This window comes from Aedes albopictus, chromosome 1 (assembly GCF_035046485.1).
Source record: "Aedes albopictus strain Foshan chromosome 1, AalbF5, whole genome shotgun sequence".
Lineage (NCBI taxonomy): Eukaryota > Metazoa > Arthropoda > Insecta > Diptera > Culicidae > Aedes > Aedes albopictus.
In genome coordinates, this window is record NC_085136.1 from 35,284,545 (window position 1) to 35,299,396 (window position 14,852).

General features: G+C 43.1%; 2 protein-coding genes across 2 annotated transcripts; one reads left to right on the forward strand and one right to left on the reverse strand.

Annotated features, from left to right (window-relative positions):
* Positions 1 to 653: 653 nt before the first annotated feature.
* Positions 654 to 6,310, reverse strand: LOC115256602 (protein RCC2). The gene is made up of 7 exons (XM_029855411.2): positions 6,104 to 6,310; positions 5,565 to 5,948; positions 5,404 to 5,479; positions 4,782 to 5,284; positions 4,630 to 4,724; positions 1,617 to 1,881; positions 654 to 1,552 (listed from the first exon to the last, which is right to left on the reverse strand). The coding sequence occupies exons 2-7, from the start codon at positions 5,934 to 5,936 to the stop codon at positions 1,379 to 1,381; spliced, it is 1,485 nt and encodes a 494-aa protein (XP_029711271.1). The 5' UTR covers positions 5,937 to 5,948; positions 6,104 to 6,310; the 3' UTR covers positions 654 to 1,378.
* A 5,825-nt stretch (positions 6,311 to 12,135) lies between these two features.
* Positions 12,136 to 14,585, forward strand: LOC115256593 (Fanconi anemia group M protein). The gene is made up of 3 exons (XM_029855398.2): positions 12,136 to 13,508; positions 13,603 to 13,711; positions 13,778 to 14,585. Exons 1-3 carry the CDS (start codon positions 12,288 to 12,290, stop codon positions 14,419 to 14,421), a joined length of 1,974 nt encoding a protein of 657 aa, XP_029711258.1. The 5' UTR covers positions 12,136 to 12,287; the 3' UTR covers positions 14,422 to 14,585.
* Positions 14,586 to 14,852: the final 267 nt, after the last annotated feature.

A 14,852-nucleotide genomic window follows, 5' to 3' on the forward strand; every position in this document is an offset into this window, starting at 1 on the left:
CCATGAAAAAAATCGTATTTTTAAAATTCAATAAAAAGCTTTAAACAAAAAAGGTACCTACAGTTTTTTCACCATAAATAGAACATAGTACGATCTTTCCAATGCAACCGGGAGATTGAAAATCCATTTGCTCCTTTTTGAGATATGATATTTTGAAAAAAAGTGATTTTTCGAAGAAAAATGCCAATATATTCTTAACTATGAGAGTTAGAACTTTGAGCTCTTTGGAAAAAATATGCGTCGTTGATAGTTCTAAAACTGCTCGGAACAAAGTATTTACGAGAAACGAACGAATCAAAAGTTATTTTAGGAAAACTAAAATTCATGGATCACCCTAACATGAATCTGTTAAAAAATTATAAGTTAGGAACCATAAGAGATAGAATAATGGTTTCTTCGGCAAACTTGCTCTAAATAAGTTCTTTTACAACTTTGTAGAACATTTTGTGAACGTACATAAAACTATTGAAAAGCAGATGTTTGGATCAGCGGAACTAGAGGGACCACCCTAATTTCACAATAATGAGAAAAAAGGTCGAAAAATAAGAAGAAAGTTTCCCAAAGACACCATGTATCTAAAACTTATGGTTTAGGCACAAACATTTTTGTCTTCGTAAACACGGCTCTGGACCCATTGTGCATTGGATAGTCACGCATGACCAATGTCCACGGAGAGTGAAGGTGGCGTACATTACCTGGGTGTACTAGTGTGCGAGAGTCCAACAGTTGGATCGGACGGTGCGCATCTACGCTAGGGGCGTACTCAACAGCTCTCATTTAATTTATATTGTCCAAGAATATCAGCGACGAAAAGGGGGTATTTATGCGTGAAAACTTGATTTTTGCAACAGTGAGCGGCTACTGGTACACTGACGGTACATCGATCTTCAACAGATTCTCATCAACACTCGAACCCCGTTGGGTATGTCGGCAAAACAATGTTTCCAGCGTTCGGTTTGTAGGGAGTATACGTTCCCGAATTTCATTATACAGTTCGCGACCGTAGTATGAGGAGTGGTAGGAGGTAGATCATGCACTCGGACAACTATTGATTCACTGTCCACACTGCTGCTATTTTCAAAGCTGTTTTATTAGCTCCGTATCCGTATATTCTATCCTTCTCATCACGTAACAGTTTTAAGGTTTTAACATAGAACAAAAGTTTGCCAGGTCAATATTAAAGTTAAATTATGGGTAATTCAATGACAAGACCAGAGAGGTCGATTATAACACAAACTGATTGTTTTAACAGTTTAAAACAACAAACAAGAACAATTGGAAAACGTTAGAAACCATATTAAACTTCAAAACAACTTAATCCAAGAAGAAAGACATACCTGTCATCAGTATCAACCTATGATACGTATCTAGTATTCGATCAATCAACGATGAATTCGGGCAGTTCTTCGTACATCTGCTTGGTAGCCTCGTGTTCCACATCCACGAGCAACAGGGAGTGCGATTGCCCCAACGATACGTGCGGTATTTTTATACCTTCCATACCGGGCACCAGTTTCGGCTTCGAAGAGGACTTCACCGTGTCACCCAGGCCCTGAAAAAGGAACAAAATGGTTTCCAATCTGAGAATTCACCTCCTTCTGACGGAATGGGCTTACCAGTTCACCATACGTTGGAGAGGCTCCCCAGGCAACCAGAGAACCCTCACCCGAAATCAAAATCGACGAGTATCCGGCGCCAATGGTGGTGATGTCCCAACCGGTAAAGTCCTGCACCGGTCGGGGATACATGCTGGCTTCGCCATTCACATTGTTCCGTCCGAACAGGTGAAGACAGCCGATGTCGGTCGTGGCAAGACTGAAGGTCGATCCGCAGAACACACGCAGCACCTTGCGCTTCTGGGTGTCGAAATATTTGTTGAGTCTGTGAAGAAAAGGGGGGGGGGAACCATGTAGCATAACATCGTTTGACATATAGGTCGCTTGGCATAAAGCTGTTTAATGTATGTTGTAACGAACAGTCGTTTTGTTTAATGGTCATTCGGCATAACTATACTTTTTACTGTAGTTATGTTCTTTCTTCATGAATAGGTTGTTTAAGTTATGCCAATTAACCGTTAAACACATATGATAAGAGGAGAGTGGAATCGATAATTGGTTCTGTTATTCTGTTATTCTGTTATAATCAACGCACCCCCGGGCCATGGCCAATCTGCGTTGAATCGCTGGGCGATACGTCTACCAGTAGACTTGTATCTGCCCTATGCTAAACCGATTAGCATAGCAAGTCCTTTCCACTGATGAGTAGGCTCGAATGTCCCGCTCCTCCCTATAACCCATAGGGGGAAATAAGGAGTTTTCAGTTTCAAGTTTTGCATGAATCATGACACAAACTCTTTCTACCATAATGCTTTAAAAATTCTGAAATAAAAGAAAACTAATATGATGAAAATAATTGAGATGCAAGTTTTTATACAAAATTTAAAGATCAGTTATTTAAAGGTGAATTGAAGAAATGTTAAGTACGGTACCTATATTATAAAATGTTCCGCACCGCCACGAATGTGATGAATAAGCAAACACATTAATATTCTATTTGCCTAATAGTAGAAAGAGTTGCGTGCCTGTTTATAAAAGTTTTTACTTATCTTGATTGCTCCGGACAATTTCCGTTTGTGTTTGGGAACTTCGTGGGTGTACCAGGATAGGTTTTCTTCAGAACTATGGCGTTTTCTGGAATTAAAAAATAAAAGGAAATACTGGGCCGCACAGCTCCGCGGCCCACTTATATTAGTATAAACATATATATATATATATATATATAGGACGAAGTAGTCAGTTTTTGTCGATTTGGTCAAGTATGCGTCTTAAGTCTTGAGTCTTGATCACCCGTTGGCTTCGAATCTATAAGCAAGCACTATTAAATGCTGCACTTTCACACTATTGGTTTCGGCTTCTTAGTTATTTTAAATTGATATGGCAAGAAAACATTATTAAGCGTTAGACATTCAAAACATATTAGGGTTTACTCACAAAACAACTATCACATATGAAAATACTGATATTGAAAATTAAAATTAATATTAATCACAAGTAAATACAATGTCAGCACTGTGAATGAGCAATTTGAATACACAAGATACTACTATTTGTTGCATATTGATTGTTAAAATTAACCAAATAGTGGAAAGCCCAGACAACAATTCCAAGTCTGCTGACTCCAGAAAGATCCCAAGATTCGTCACAAAGCACACATGTTTTCATTATGATTCACAACGACTCTCGCAACCCTTCCCGACTCAACCGACTGGACCTGTTTTCTGAGTATAGAAACTACTAAGCCCTAGCAGGTTCCTCCTGTTTATCGAGCATTTCTGATTAATCAGCTATACTCCATCTGTAGCAGCCGGTTCGCAATGAACCGCTGGAGGCGCAGTGTTAAAGGTGATATTTTCATTACACGAATTATAATTAACTTCCTTCACTTAAATACCGTCAAACCCTGTGATCTTGGCTAGGGAGTAAACAGTTACGTGAAGTTGTATCAAAATTCTACAGAGTGTTGGGGAAGGGGAGGGGAGATAAACATACTTCTTCCTACACCTAGCAGTTCGGATCTTCTGTTCACACTGTCATTCCAACCTTCTTTCAGTGTGAAACGTTTCTGGATCTGAAACGGGTGGTATCACTTTACGCTACTCTTCTATCATGAAACACTATAGATAGATAACTACTTTTAAAAATAAAAATTTTGTCCTACTACCTATTTTATACCTGAAAGATGTTAATTGGTCAAATTTTTCGTTCAGCAAGTCTATGTCCATATTGATGATACAACCTTTTATTAATGAGTAATAATATTGCTTACAGTTGTGAGGCAACATAACATTCAACTCGTTGAGTGCAAGTTATGAACCTACAGAAAATTTCTTATTAGGCTGTTACCTCTAAAACTACTAAACACATATTGAAACGTGAAATTGTATTGTAATAATTGATCCTAATCTTAACCCTATCACTGGAACGCGTTTGAAGCAAATTGATATTGCTAATGATTTGGTTGGGCATTAAAAGTTTTTTTGGTTTCGACAATAGTCACATACTATGCCCTACGACATTGACGATTCTATTGTCTATGGCTCACCTATTTCGTGCCAACCAGCAGGGACTTGGTCTGGTACCCAATTCAGTATATCCGCTCCACGTAATATGCCGCACCTCTTTTGATTTGTGATATATTACGCGGAACATTACTCTCTTCATTCGGATAGCGGCTATGTAACCCATTGGATTAAAAGCCTCCATCAAACATGAAGCGATTAATCGGAGACTGAAGACTCTATACCAAATTTAGCTCAGAGACAGGTAATCAGTGAGGTCAGTTTTTCTCGTTTGTCAGAGACGATTGATACGTATTAAGACAAATTTTCCACTGCATCTGCCAGCAATAATCGGTGATCGATCAACATTCCGAGTCCCCTAATTTCACAAGGATGCCAAGGATCACCGCTCATGCTTTACAATACAGCTGGAAAAACTAGAACAACACCTGGCCACAATGATGCATAAAGCACTAAAGCGGACCGGAAGATTCGATGAGCCAGCCCCCACCAAGAGGAGAGTGGAATCGATAATTGGTTCTACATGTAAATCCGTTCATATAGTTCTTTACCTGGGAACCCATTCATCTTGTGGCACGGCATGTCCAAGCCGACCATATCCTCCAAAACCCCAGGCAAATGCTCGATTTTTTGAATCGATTGCAACCTGCGAATAGAGAGAATTTCATCTACATAGAGAAAAGCCACAACAATCAACACATACCGTATGGTTATTGCCGCAGGCAAAGTCCACGATTTTCACGTTCTCCATAGGTACGATGCGGCCTTCGCTGGTCTTGTCCACGAACGTCTCCAGCCTCTTGGGAGACATCTCGTAGTGGAACGTCAACCGATTGGCCGTGATGAAATACTTTCCGTCCGTGTTGTGCCCCAGCTGGCCGTATTCGGGCATTCCGAATGAGTGCAAGTCCCCATTGACGTCCAATAGCATGGAAAATTCGGCCCCGCAGGCTACCTTCACGATGGGTGGGCCGGTGTACTTCAATCGGGTCGCTTTCAATATTGGCGAGTTTGTGTTTCCAACGCCGCATTGGCCGTTTCGGTTGTCACCACAAGCGTACACGATGCCCTCGTCGGTGAGGAACAATGTATGGTTCCTTCCGCATGCGGCCTGAACAACATTGACGTTTTTCAGCCCGTTTACTGGTGTGGGCTTCTCGAATATCCTCAAATCGGATTGACCAAGCTGGCCGTGTTGATTGCGTCCTGCAAACAAAAAAACATTCGATTGAATTATCCGTCTTGAATCTTGAAGTTTCATTGTTCGCTGTATATCTAGATATACTTACTTACTACCTAGGTCCTAGATAGTAAACATAACTTACCAAACGCTAGCGCTTTTCTATCCAAAGTTATCAGCACCGAGTGTGCCGAGCAACATCCACTTACAGCCGATCGATACTAGAAAAGAAATACAAAAACAAAATTAGTTGAATTACCCTACGGCTCCGAAACGCCAATTATTCCTTGGCACCGAATAGCTCACCGTTTCCGCCGTGAACCGATTGAAGCTGAACAGATTTGGTCTTGCATTGGTCGCCGCCGTTTTCGTCTTGTTTCCGCCCGTCAGTTCCCAAGCGACCATTCCGGCGATCAGCAGCTTCCCCGGGGGATGTTTATCGAAGCTTTCCAACAGACTATCCGACAGTTTCGTCGCACTTGCTGCGCTGCTGACGACCGACGGCGACGGGACATCAACCTTGGAGGGGGCGGCGGTGCCGTCCTCTACCGGACCTGGAACCTCCTCGGGTTTGCTGACCTTTTCGTCGATGGGTTTTGGAGATTCCTTCGCTTGGTTCTTACCGCGTTTCGGGGGAACGTTTTCCTTCGGAACTGCTGCTTTGCGTTTCGGTGGCATGACTGAGGGGAACTGTTGAAAAAAAAAGTAACTGTGAAAGCAGTGGTGGAGCCCCACACTACCCTAAGCGCTAGGAAAAGAACTGCAAAGCAGCAAGGCCTGGGTTGATTGTCCTATTTTTTTTTTCAACCTTTTCCGCGTTTACATAACAAAAGACAAGCGCTTACCTTTACGAAAACTTGAGAGATATTTCAAAGTGCCACAAAATACTAATTTCACTCGAAGAAACAGCAAAAGATCATCAAAAATTACAATTTTTTTTGTGCTTTTTGCCGTTTTTGCTCGGCTCGGTTGCGTTGCGGAGACTAGAGTCAGTCTAGTTAGAGTCCGGCGGACTGTCACTTTCGATCGGAGCCAATAAGGCAATCCATGACGACTTTTCACGATGGGGGTGACAGGAAAAACTGTAAACACAGTGTGAGTACAACTCAACAAAGTTTCGTCAAGTGTCGTCGGTGCTTAACAAATTCCTTTGTTTTCATCTGTCACCCCGATCATCGATTGTCAAAAATACATGGTAAACAAAAAAAAATCAGCTGATCGCATCTGTCTCATGGATTGCCTTATCGAGCATGACGTCACGGTGTAGCATTTATCGGTGAGGACACTATGACGTCATGCTCGATTGGCTCCGGTCGAAAGTGACAGTCCGCCAGACTCTAATTATAGGGACTCTAGCGGAGACGAACTGCAGTGTAACCGAGGCTGAAGTTTAGATTTTTTTTATTTAGGGCATCGGACATATTGGTCGAAAAGTTTGAGCTTTCTAGAACACGGAAAATCAAGCTTTAAGCCTAGTTTTGTGTTTCAAGAAACTTCCTGTCCGATTCCTGGCAGAAACTTTCCACGGTGACTGCCATTTGAACTGTCATTTCTTCGCAACTGCGTACTGTGATCGAAGAAAAACGGTTTCTTGGGCGATTCAGGCAAGGAATTTCCCATGCATCAAGATAGGCCGAAAAATTTCTTCTGAATTGCAAACAGCGCTTTAAGGTGAATACACTCAAAAAAAAAAAATGACACTTCTGAGCAATGTGTATTACATACAGATTTGCGCCAATTGTAAAACCTGTGATTTTCACGTGAGGAACATATAGAATGACCAACATTATTTTTGCTCCAACCTATCAACAATCCACACGATTATATTGCTTTTTTCACTGAAAATTTTCCTGGCTTCGCTGAACAACATGACGTTTATTTCCAGCGAAGGCTTATGCGATACATAAAAACGCTGAATTTCACACTAACACTGCAGAAAATCTGTCAACAATAACTCAATACACATGCATTTTCAGCGAAAAGATCTATTTGCGTGACAACAATCCACTTCCATGACTACCGGGCGGCCGCCGTCAAATATCAGGATTGCCAACTGTCCGGCGACTGCTGTCAGTTTTCTTTGTCGCCGAATCTGGCGCTGGGTCTTCGGCGCGGAAACCCAAAGGTGGGAATAAAATTTTGGGGTTTGCGCGCAATAATCACATAGAATTTGAATTAAAAAATTATGAATTCTGAATGAAGTGCACATAAATAATGCTTTTCGATCTAATTGAAATCAATGGATTAAATGCTTTGCTGTTTTCCTCGTGGTTTTCCTACTCTCCGCATCGACCAATGTGGCGCTAGCTTCTATGCGCGAAAAATCGCTAAAAGTAAATCGCAAAAATATTGTATGGCGAATAGCATCTAAAGGCAAATTTATCGAAGTGGAATACATTATTCGAAAAAATATTTGGTAGTGGTTGTGCACAATCTCGTGCACAATGGTGACTACTATTAAGCCTGCCAAATATTTTTTCTGTAAAAGCTTTCTATTTCAAGTAATTCAAGGATGCTTTTCACCATACAAAATAAAATTGATTTACTCCTGCTGATCAACTGTGGGTGTGCGCCAAGCGGGTAGTCCCGAGGGTAGTCCATTGATGACCGAGTTGATGACTACATAAATTTCATGCCATGGATTTATGGATTTCATCGAGTTTGGGGCGAGGTTTGGGGGTAATCCGAATTCATCTACAGTCCCGATTCATTCGTTGGCGGCTCGTTAGATGGGCTGTCTCGATGGTTGAATGTTCGCTGGTTGGGGCAAACCCCAACTAAAAAGCACTGTCAATGTCAAAATCGATGTCAAAACGAGTTTGACGTCTGACCGCCGTCGCATCGCAGCTCCTATATACAGAATGTTTGTGCAAGTATGTGAGTGTTTCGTGACGTATTTCTCGTCACTTGCGTGTGTCTAGAGCATTTTGATCAGTTGTCAGTTGCCCCAACGAACGAATATGATTCGCTAATTGAGGCCGATCGTGACCCAACGAGCGAATCCTCACTGTATCGCAAAAACTGCGATGACTGACAGACGTCAAACCGTGTGGCAGAGGAAGCTCTCAATTAATAACTCAGGAAGTACTTATAGAAAACTACACTAAAAATAATCCGCATCTAGTTTGTATATGCCGCGCACATAGATTTTTGCAATCAAGCTTTGCACATAAAATTCACTGGCCTTGCACATTGAACCAGATTTCTAGCCCATCGTAGTTTCTACATGCAATGCACATAAATAATAAAGGTCTGTACTTTTTCATTTCAAAGGTCAACCTATTGCATTTTATATGTCATCACAAATAAAAACTAGTGATTTTCTAGAAATAAAATAATTCAGCCTAATTATTTTATGAAGAAAATAATGTATTTCTAGCTAGATTTAGAAACTATGGTGATTTTGGGATGATTGCTTGGATCTTTCGGTGATAGAGCTTTCCAACAGGGTTTGTCCGGGCCAAACAAAAAGCTACTCGATGTGGGTGAAAGGACGAGGAGATTCTTTCTGATACGGTGGGAATTCGCCTCTGATGGTGTTGTCAAACTGTCGCATCTGGTGTTTCCGTGATTGGCGTTATTGGCATGCACAACTCCGGAGGTAGTTTTCCTTCAAATGTGGAAGCACCCTTTCTGGTACTTTGGGCTTCTTTAGGCCGGGGCTTTATCCCCGGAAGACCACGATGGCGCGGCGCGTTACTGGTGCTGCTGCCAACCTCGTTATCCCTTTCAGCGCTTTTGCTACACGAGCAGCACCTTCACTTCAGCAAAGCTGATAATATCAAAACCCTGAAAGATAATGTTTATTTAAATCAAATGTTATTTTATCAATCAAAAACAAACAAATACTTACGGGCTCTTGTCTCCAAGCAAAATTCCGCTAGTAGATGGTTTGCCGCGTTGTAACCTCGATCTCTATCTGTTGGTATATTTTCAATATTATTACTTGAAAGAAATAATTAAAATACGATACCTCATAAAAACTGCAGGAATTCGACCGGGAGACTTGAAATAACGGCAAAAAACTCGACCACCAACAAAGTATTTTTCTTTTTTGCCCCACCACTTTTCCGTTAATGAAATGTTTTGAACGTTTCGAAACATCAGCTGACATAGGTTGTAAATAAATCATTTTTAGAATAGGCTCCTAAAGGCCTATCTCAATTTCTGCATAATTCGATCAGGCATTGATTAAAACGACATGTTTACTCATTTTTTAAGTATTCCTATTAGGTAAAGCCCATAAAATATATTTTCAAAAATTTTAATAATTTTTGCAACACTCCTTGTTTAGCACTAAATTTTGGGTAAATTTTGTTTACCGTGTATGTCAAACAGGAACATTTATTGTCAAAAGTGAGCCAATGTGGTGTCTTTTGCAACCCGCCGTTTCACTTTCGTTACGTCAAGATTGACCTCGAATGTCAAACAAGACCTGCTCATCATTATTTTATTTTCAAGTTTATTAACTATTCTGTTATTGTTTAAGTTCGGAAAAATTACCATTGAGATCAGAAAAGCATGCTCTTTCGTGTTATGCAGCAAAACCGGGGAAATATTTTTCATTTTAGGACCCTATTCATAGCTGTGCATATGAAACATATGTGCAACTCAATTATATTCAATGCAAACACTTTAAAATCTAAATGCCGCACATAAAATGAGGATTTGAGCCACCGATTCACTTTTATCTGCTTTCCGCACATAAAAACTAATGGAGTTTTCATTTCAGTGTAGCTGATAAGCAGGTTTTATCCAAGCGAGGACGTTACGACAAGATTTTTCTATTGTTTTCCAAAAAATTAAAGGAATCTAGTAAATAGTAAACTACCATTGATAACAATACAAACACAATTAGTTTAATGGGGTCAATTTAACCGATGTTGAAATAAACATGCAATAATATACCGCATTTAGTTCACCACTGGACCACAGACAAACAGACATATTACTTAGAAGAAAATTGCTTCAAAAACATCGTTTTGCATCTCACCAGCACCCTCTATAATGCTCAGTCCGAAGCATTCATTTACAGGTGTTGTTTCCCTCGGCTCGATGTAACAATTTTGCAGGTGACGACTCCCCCGTGTGGCGTCATCCATTCAAAAAACATGAATGAAGGTTCATGACTGAGTCATTTTATGTAAACATTGATCGGCGTCGCGTTCATTTCTCTTCAAAATTGAGAGGTGATGTAGGCACAGCAGCGCCACCATGGCACATGCGAGCACAGTCCGAACCACACATTATTTTCAAAATGACCGTTAAATCGTGCGAAGAATTCGATTTGAGTAGTATGTCTGTTTGTCTGTGACTGGACTGCGACTTCATAATCGGCCTGATGCAATCGCGCACTTTTATTAGCGTTTTCGCACTCGTGAAAACTAGTGCGATAGTCCAGTGGTGAACTAAATGCGCTATATTTGTTGTTATGTAAAAAGATTTCGCCTTTGAAAAACCGTAGAATTCATATTTCACGGTAACATTTTTCTCCAGCATTTACAGGTACCAATGGCCACATGAATTCTGGACGATCATATGACCTGAGGTCTGACTAGTGATATTTGACAGTTATCTAAAAAGATTGATGATAGATCTTATCAACAGGTGCCAAGTAATACATACCAGACAGACATCAGAGTGTTTGGTTCTTACCATAAAATGTGCATATCATTCTGGCAGCCATTAGTGCTCGTAAATGCTGGATATAAATGTTAGCGAGGAACTTTTATGTTTTTTAAAAGCAAAAACTGCATACCTCAATCAGCAACCGCTACACTCTTTATTAATTCCAGGTATATACAATTTTTCAATCTTCTTCAATAACAACATACCTACGCCAACAAATCTACCTCGCTCCAACCCTCCAAACTCGTACCTGAAGGTTCGACGCTATCCGAGCGCTCAACGCTACCTAACTTCCAACACTCCTCCTTAGCGTCGCAACCTTCGAACCACGATCACCTCCTCCTGGCTCCAAGCTCCTCCTCACTCCAACGCTTGGCAAGTGGCCCAACTTCGACGCTTGCACCAGTTCCGAGCTCCGACCAGGTCCATCTCTGAGCTCCACCTTCATGTTGTCTTCCGGATCACTCCTCCTGTCGCCAACCTCTTCGTCCAGGTGTGACCACCGAGCTGCATCCGATCCAACTCACAACAATCCTCGAGCTCCGTCAGGTGACCAGCCAGCAGTCATCCAGTTGACCCGTATCGCCAACATTCCCATGGATCCTGTCCTAGTTGCAGCCAATCCATCCGCCCAAGGATCCCGTGCGGCGACTCCGCGACTTATGCGGCCGATCCTTCTCCCGGTCGATACGTGCTGTGGAACACGCTCCTGGGCCCATAACCTGTTGGAAGCTAGTCCACCATGGCCATGCAGGCCATAGCGAGGCTAGCTCCGTCGATGACTGTTTCTAAATTACAATGAAAATAGAACTCAAGACACCTTCCATCAAACTAGACGGCTGCCGACTAAGCTGCCGACTGATACCTCAATCAGCAACCGCTACACTCTTTATTCATTGCAGGTATATACAATTTTTCAATCTTCTTCAATAACAACATACCTACGCCAACAAATCTACTTCGCTCCAACCCTCCAAACTCGTACCTGAAGGTTCGACGCTATCCGAGCGCTCAACGCTACCTAACTTCCAACAATAAGAACATGTTGTATTGGATTAGTTTACAAAATAAAAAATTAAAAAAAAATCGCCAATCATCAACATTGCTGTCACTTCGTAAAATGGCTCATTGCGTTTTCGACCAAAAAAAGAAATCCCCTGTCCCATGTGGCAGGATTTTGTGTTGCCAGCGCACACCCACGTTTCAAATTTTCGAACTGTCACTTTCGATGTTCGAAAACACGTTGCTGCCTGCCTACTCCCGGCGCTCGAACAAAAACCGATCTTCCACCCACCGGAGTGCACGTGTGTTTTTGTTAGTGCCGCGAACGTTGTTTTGAATATTTCACTGCCGGTCAGAAGAAAACTCGAAATCGGAAGTGCAAAGAACTGGGACACGATAATGGACTCATCGGTGATCATGGACTCACAGAGTCCGAACTGTTCTGGTGGGTCGCTTCTGCAGGATTCTCAAGAGCCGCAGCGGAGTCCGGATCTGCCAACACAAGCGGCGCCTGCTGCGGTACCAGCAGCGCCGCTGAATCCGCACGCCGGATTCGATCCCCATGCCGGGACCAACTGGCTGTTTCCGATCGATTTCACCAGTTCGGATTATCTGCCGCTTATTGCCGAGAAGTGTTTGTATCACAACTCGTTGGTGATCCTCCCGAACAAGACGGAAAAGATGTTCGTCACGGCGGTCACCATGTACAACATCTACCGTTGGTATCCGCTGGGAAAGGTGATTTACGTGGCGCCGAAGCGAGGAATGATTGACGAACAGAAGGCCGCCTGCGAACAGTTCATGAAGTTCCTGCCGACGGATGTCGTGGAAATGCACATGAAACCTCACGAACGTACCCGGATGTGGATGGCCAAGAGGGTGTTCTTCACTTCGACCACCATGATGCTGATGGACATCAATCGAGCCTCGCAGGAAATTCCGGTCATGGACAAAGTTAAATTGATTGTTATAGATGATCCGCAGGTGGAACCGCGTCAGCACACGAAGATTATCCAGAAGCTGCTGGAGTACACGAAGAACTTCCGGGTGCTGTGCGTTTCGACGACTTCCGGCAAAACGGTGGAGGCCAATCTGCTCAAGTCGTGGCTCATTTCCAACATCGAACTGCAGTGGGGCAATCCGCACGAGGCGCCAGAAGATTGGCTAATGAATAAGAAAGAAATCAGCAACATCTGGACACCGCTTGGGCAATCGCTGACCGGCCTGCTGGAGGAGTTCAAACAGGTAATGCAACCATGCTTGCAGAAGCTGCTAGCGGCCAAGCTGGTTGCAAAGTGCGAGTTCGATCGAATGGCTGTGGAGAACGTCCGGATGGATAGAATCCGGTACGAGGAAGCCCTGTTGACGGGGATTCTACGTAAGGACCATCACGAGGTGATGTTGAGCTTCCACATGGCTGAACGGCTGCTGGAGGCGTACCACATTCTGGAACGGGAGGGAATTCTGGCGGTGCTGGAGTATTTCCATCGGGCGAACGACGTGGTTGTGCAGGCCGATGTGAGCGTCGAGGCCTTTCTGAACAAGCTTCGGGTGGGAGTTTACAACACGCCGCATCCCAAGTTCCGAACGTTGGAGAACTTCCTGAAGGAGTTCTATCAGGTAATTTGGGTGCCTAGCAAATCGCTTCCTTGTGTTTTGTTCACTTTTCAGGGCCACCATTGGCAATTATTTTTAACTTTTTATCATATTACAGAGGAGAAATGATGCCAGCATATTGATCGTGGTGGAACACATCGATGCCGGAGTCGTAATTCAGCAGCTTCTGCGTCAGATTCCAGAGTCGAAGCCGAAATTGATCGTCGGTAAGTGTGAAATCAGTATTTTAGAGAATAAAGATTGTTACTGTTACCCTTCTCTTTCTATTCCAGATGGCAACTATGCCCAGGACGTGCAGCAGTTCCAAAGCGGACAATTCAACACTCTGATCGTCACGGTTCAGGTAGAACCAGTTCTGGCGATTCGTAAAATCGATCTGATCGTCCTGTTCAATATGACCGGCAAGCCGCGAGAGTTCCTGGCGCACATTGCCAGGACCCGCGGTGCTGATCCCGGAGCGATTGTGACCTTCACAACCGAGGGCGCCGAACAGCTGGAAATAGCCGACATCATCAACACCCGCCGCCTGTACTATTACGAGAACCGGAACATCCTCCCGATCGGGGTGGACCTATCCAGCACGATGATGCACAACTCGCCGGGATTGATTCCGCCGGGTTTCCAACCGAAGGGTCGCAAAATTTTCTTCAATATACCCACCGTAACGGCAACTACACCACAGCAGGATCAACCCGGAACCAGTAATGGACACGGCCTCAAACTGGAACCAATCAGTCCGGCATCGTCTCCGGTGGTGGCTGGTAGTGGCCAGAAGCGCAAGATAGTGGAAGTGCTGGCCGACGTTCCGGCCACGTACGATGTCATCAACGGTCAGACCTACTACGAGGTGATCTCGTTGAAGCAACAGCAGCTGGAAGTCCCGCTCTCGCCGGGACCAGCTTTTATGCCCACGTAGATGGGGCATCATTTGTTTCTTTTTTCGTATTCCCTAGCTGTAAGGACTTGAGTTGATCTTGACATTTTCATCGTTTTATTTGTTATAACCTTATAATTTCGATTGTAAAACGCCGCAAAGGCGTTTTAAGCTAAAAGGACAATAAACTGCATATATTTTAATAATTTTTCCGTCCTTCAATTTTGCTGTTTTGGTGAATTTCAAAGGATTCATGTGGATCTGAGGCTTTCTACTCAGCTTTGGTTAAAAGTGGGACCACTCATTTAGTCCTGTTCAACGACGCAGGTTGAACTTGCTCGAAGTTGCTTTATCTTGCTCCTACCCATTTGTCATCAAACGGGAAAGAGCGGGATGCAGCAACTTCGAGCAAGTTCAATCTACGTCGTTGAACAGGGCTAATTCTTCCAGCGACTGAAGTAACCGAATGTCGC

Coding starts and splice junctions, on each gene's coding strand:
- LOC115256602 (XM_029855411.2), bottom strand. CDS start 5,936: ATGCCACCGAAACGCAAAGCAGCAGTTCCGAAGGAAAACGTTCCCCCG. Junction 5,285..5,403: donor TAGAAAAGCGCTAGCGTTTG/GTAAGTTATGTT, acceptor TTTTGTTTGCAG/GACGCAATCAACACGGCCAG. Junction 1,553..1,616: donor CTCCAACGTATGGTGAACTG/GTAAGCCCATTC, acceptor TTCCTTTTTCAG/GGCCTGGGTGACACGGTGAA.
- LOC115256593 (XM_029855398.2), top strand. CDS start 12,288: ATGGACTCATCGGTGATCATGGACTCACAGAGTCCGAACTGTTCTGGT. Junction 13,509..13,602: donor TCCTGAAGGAGTTCTATCAG/GTAATTTGGGTG, acceptor ATCATATTACAG/AGGAGAAATGATGCCAGCAT. Junction 13,712..13,777: donor GAAGCCGAAATTGATCGTCG/GTAAGTGTGAAA, acceptor TTTCTATTCCAG/ATGGCAACTATGCCCAGGAC.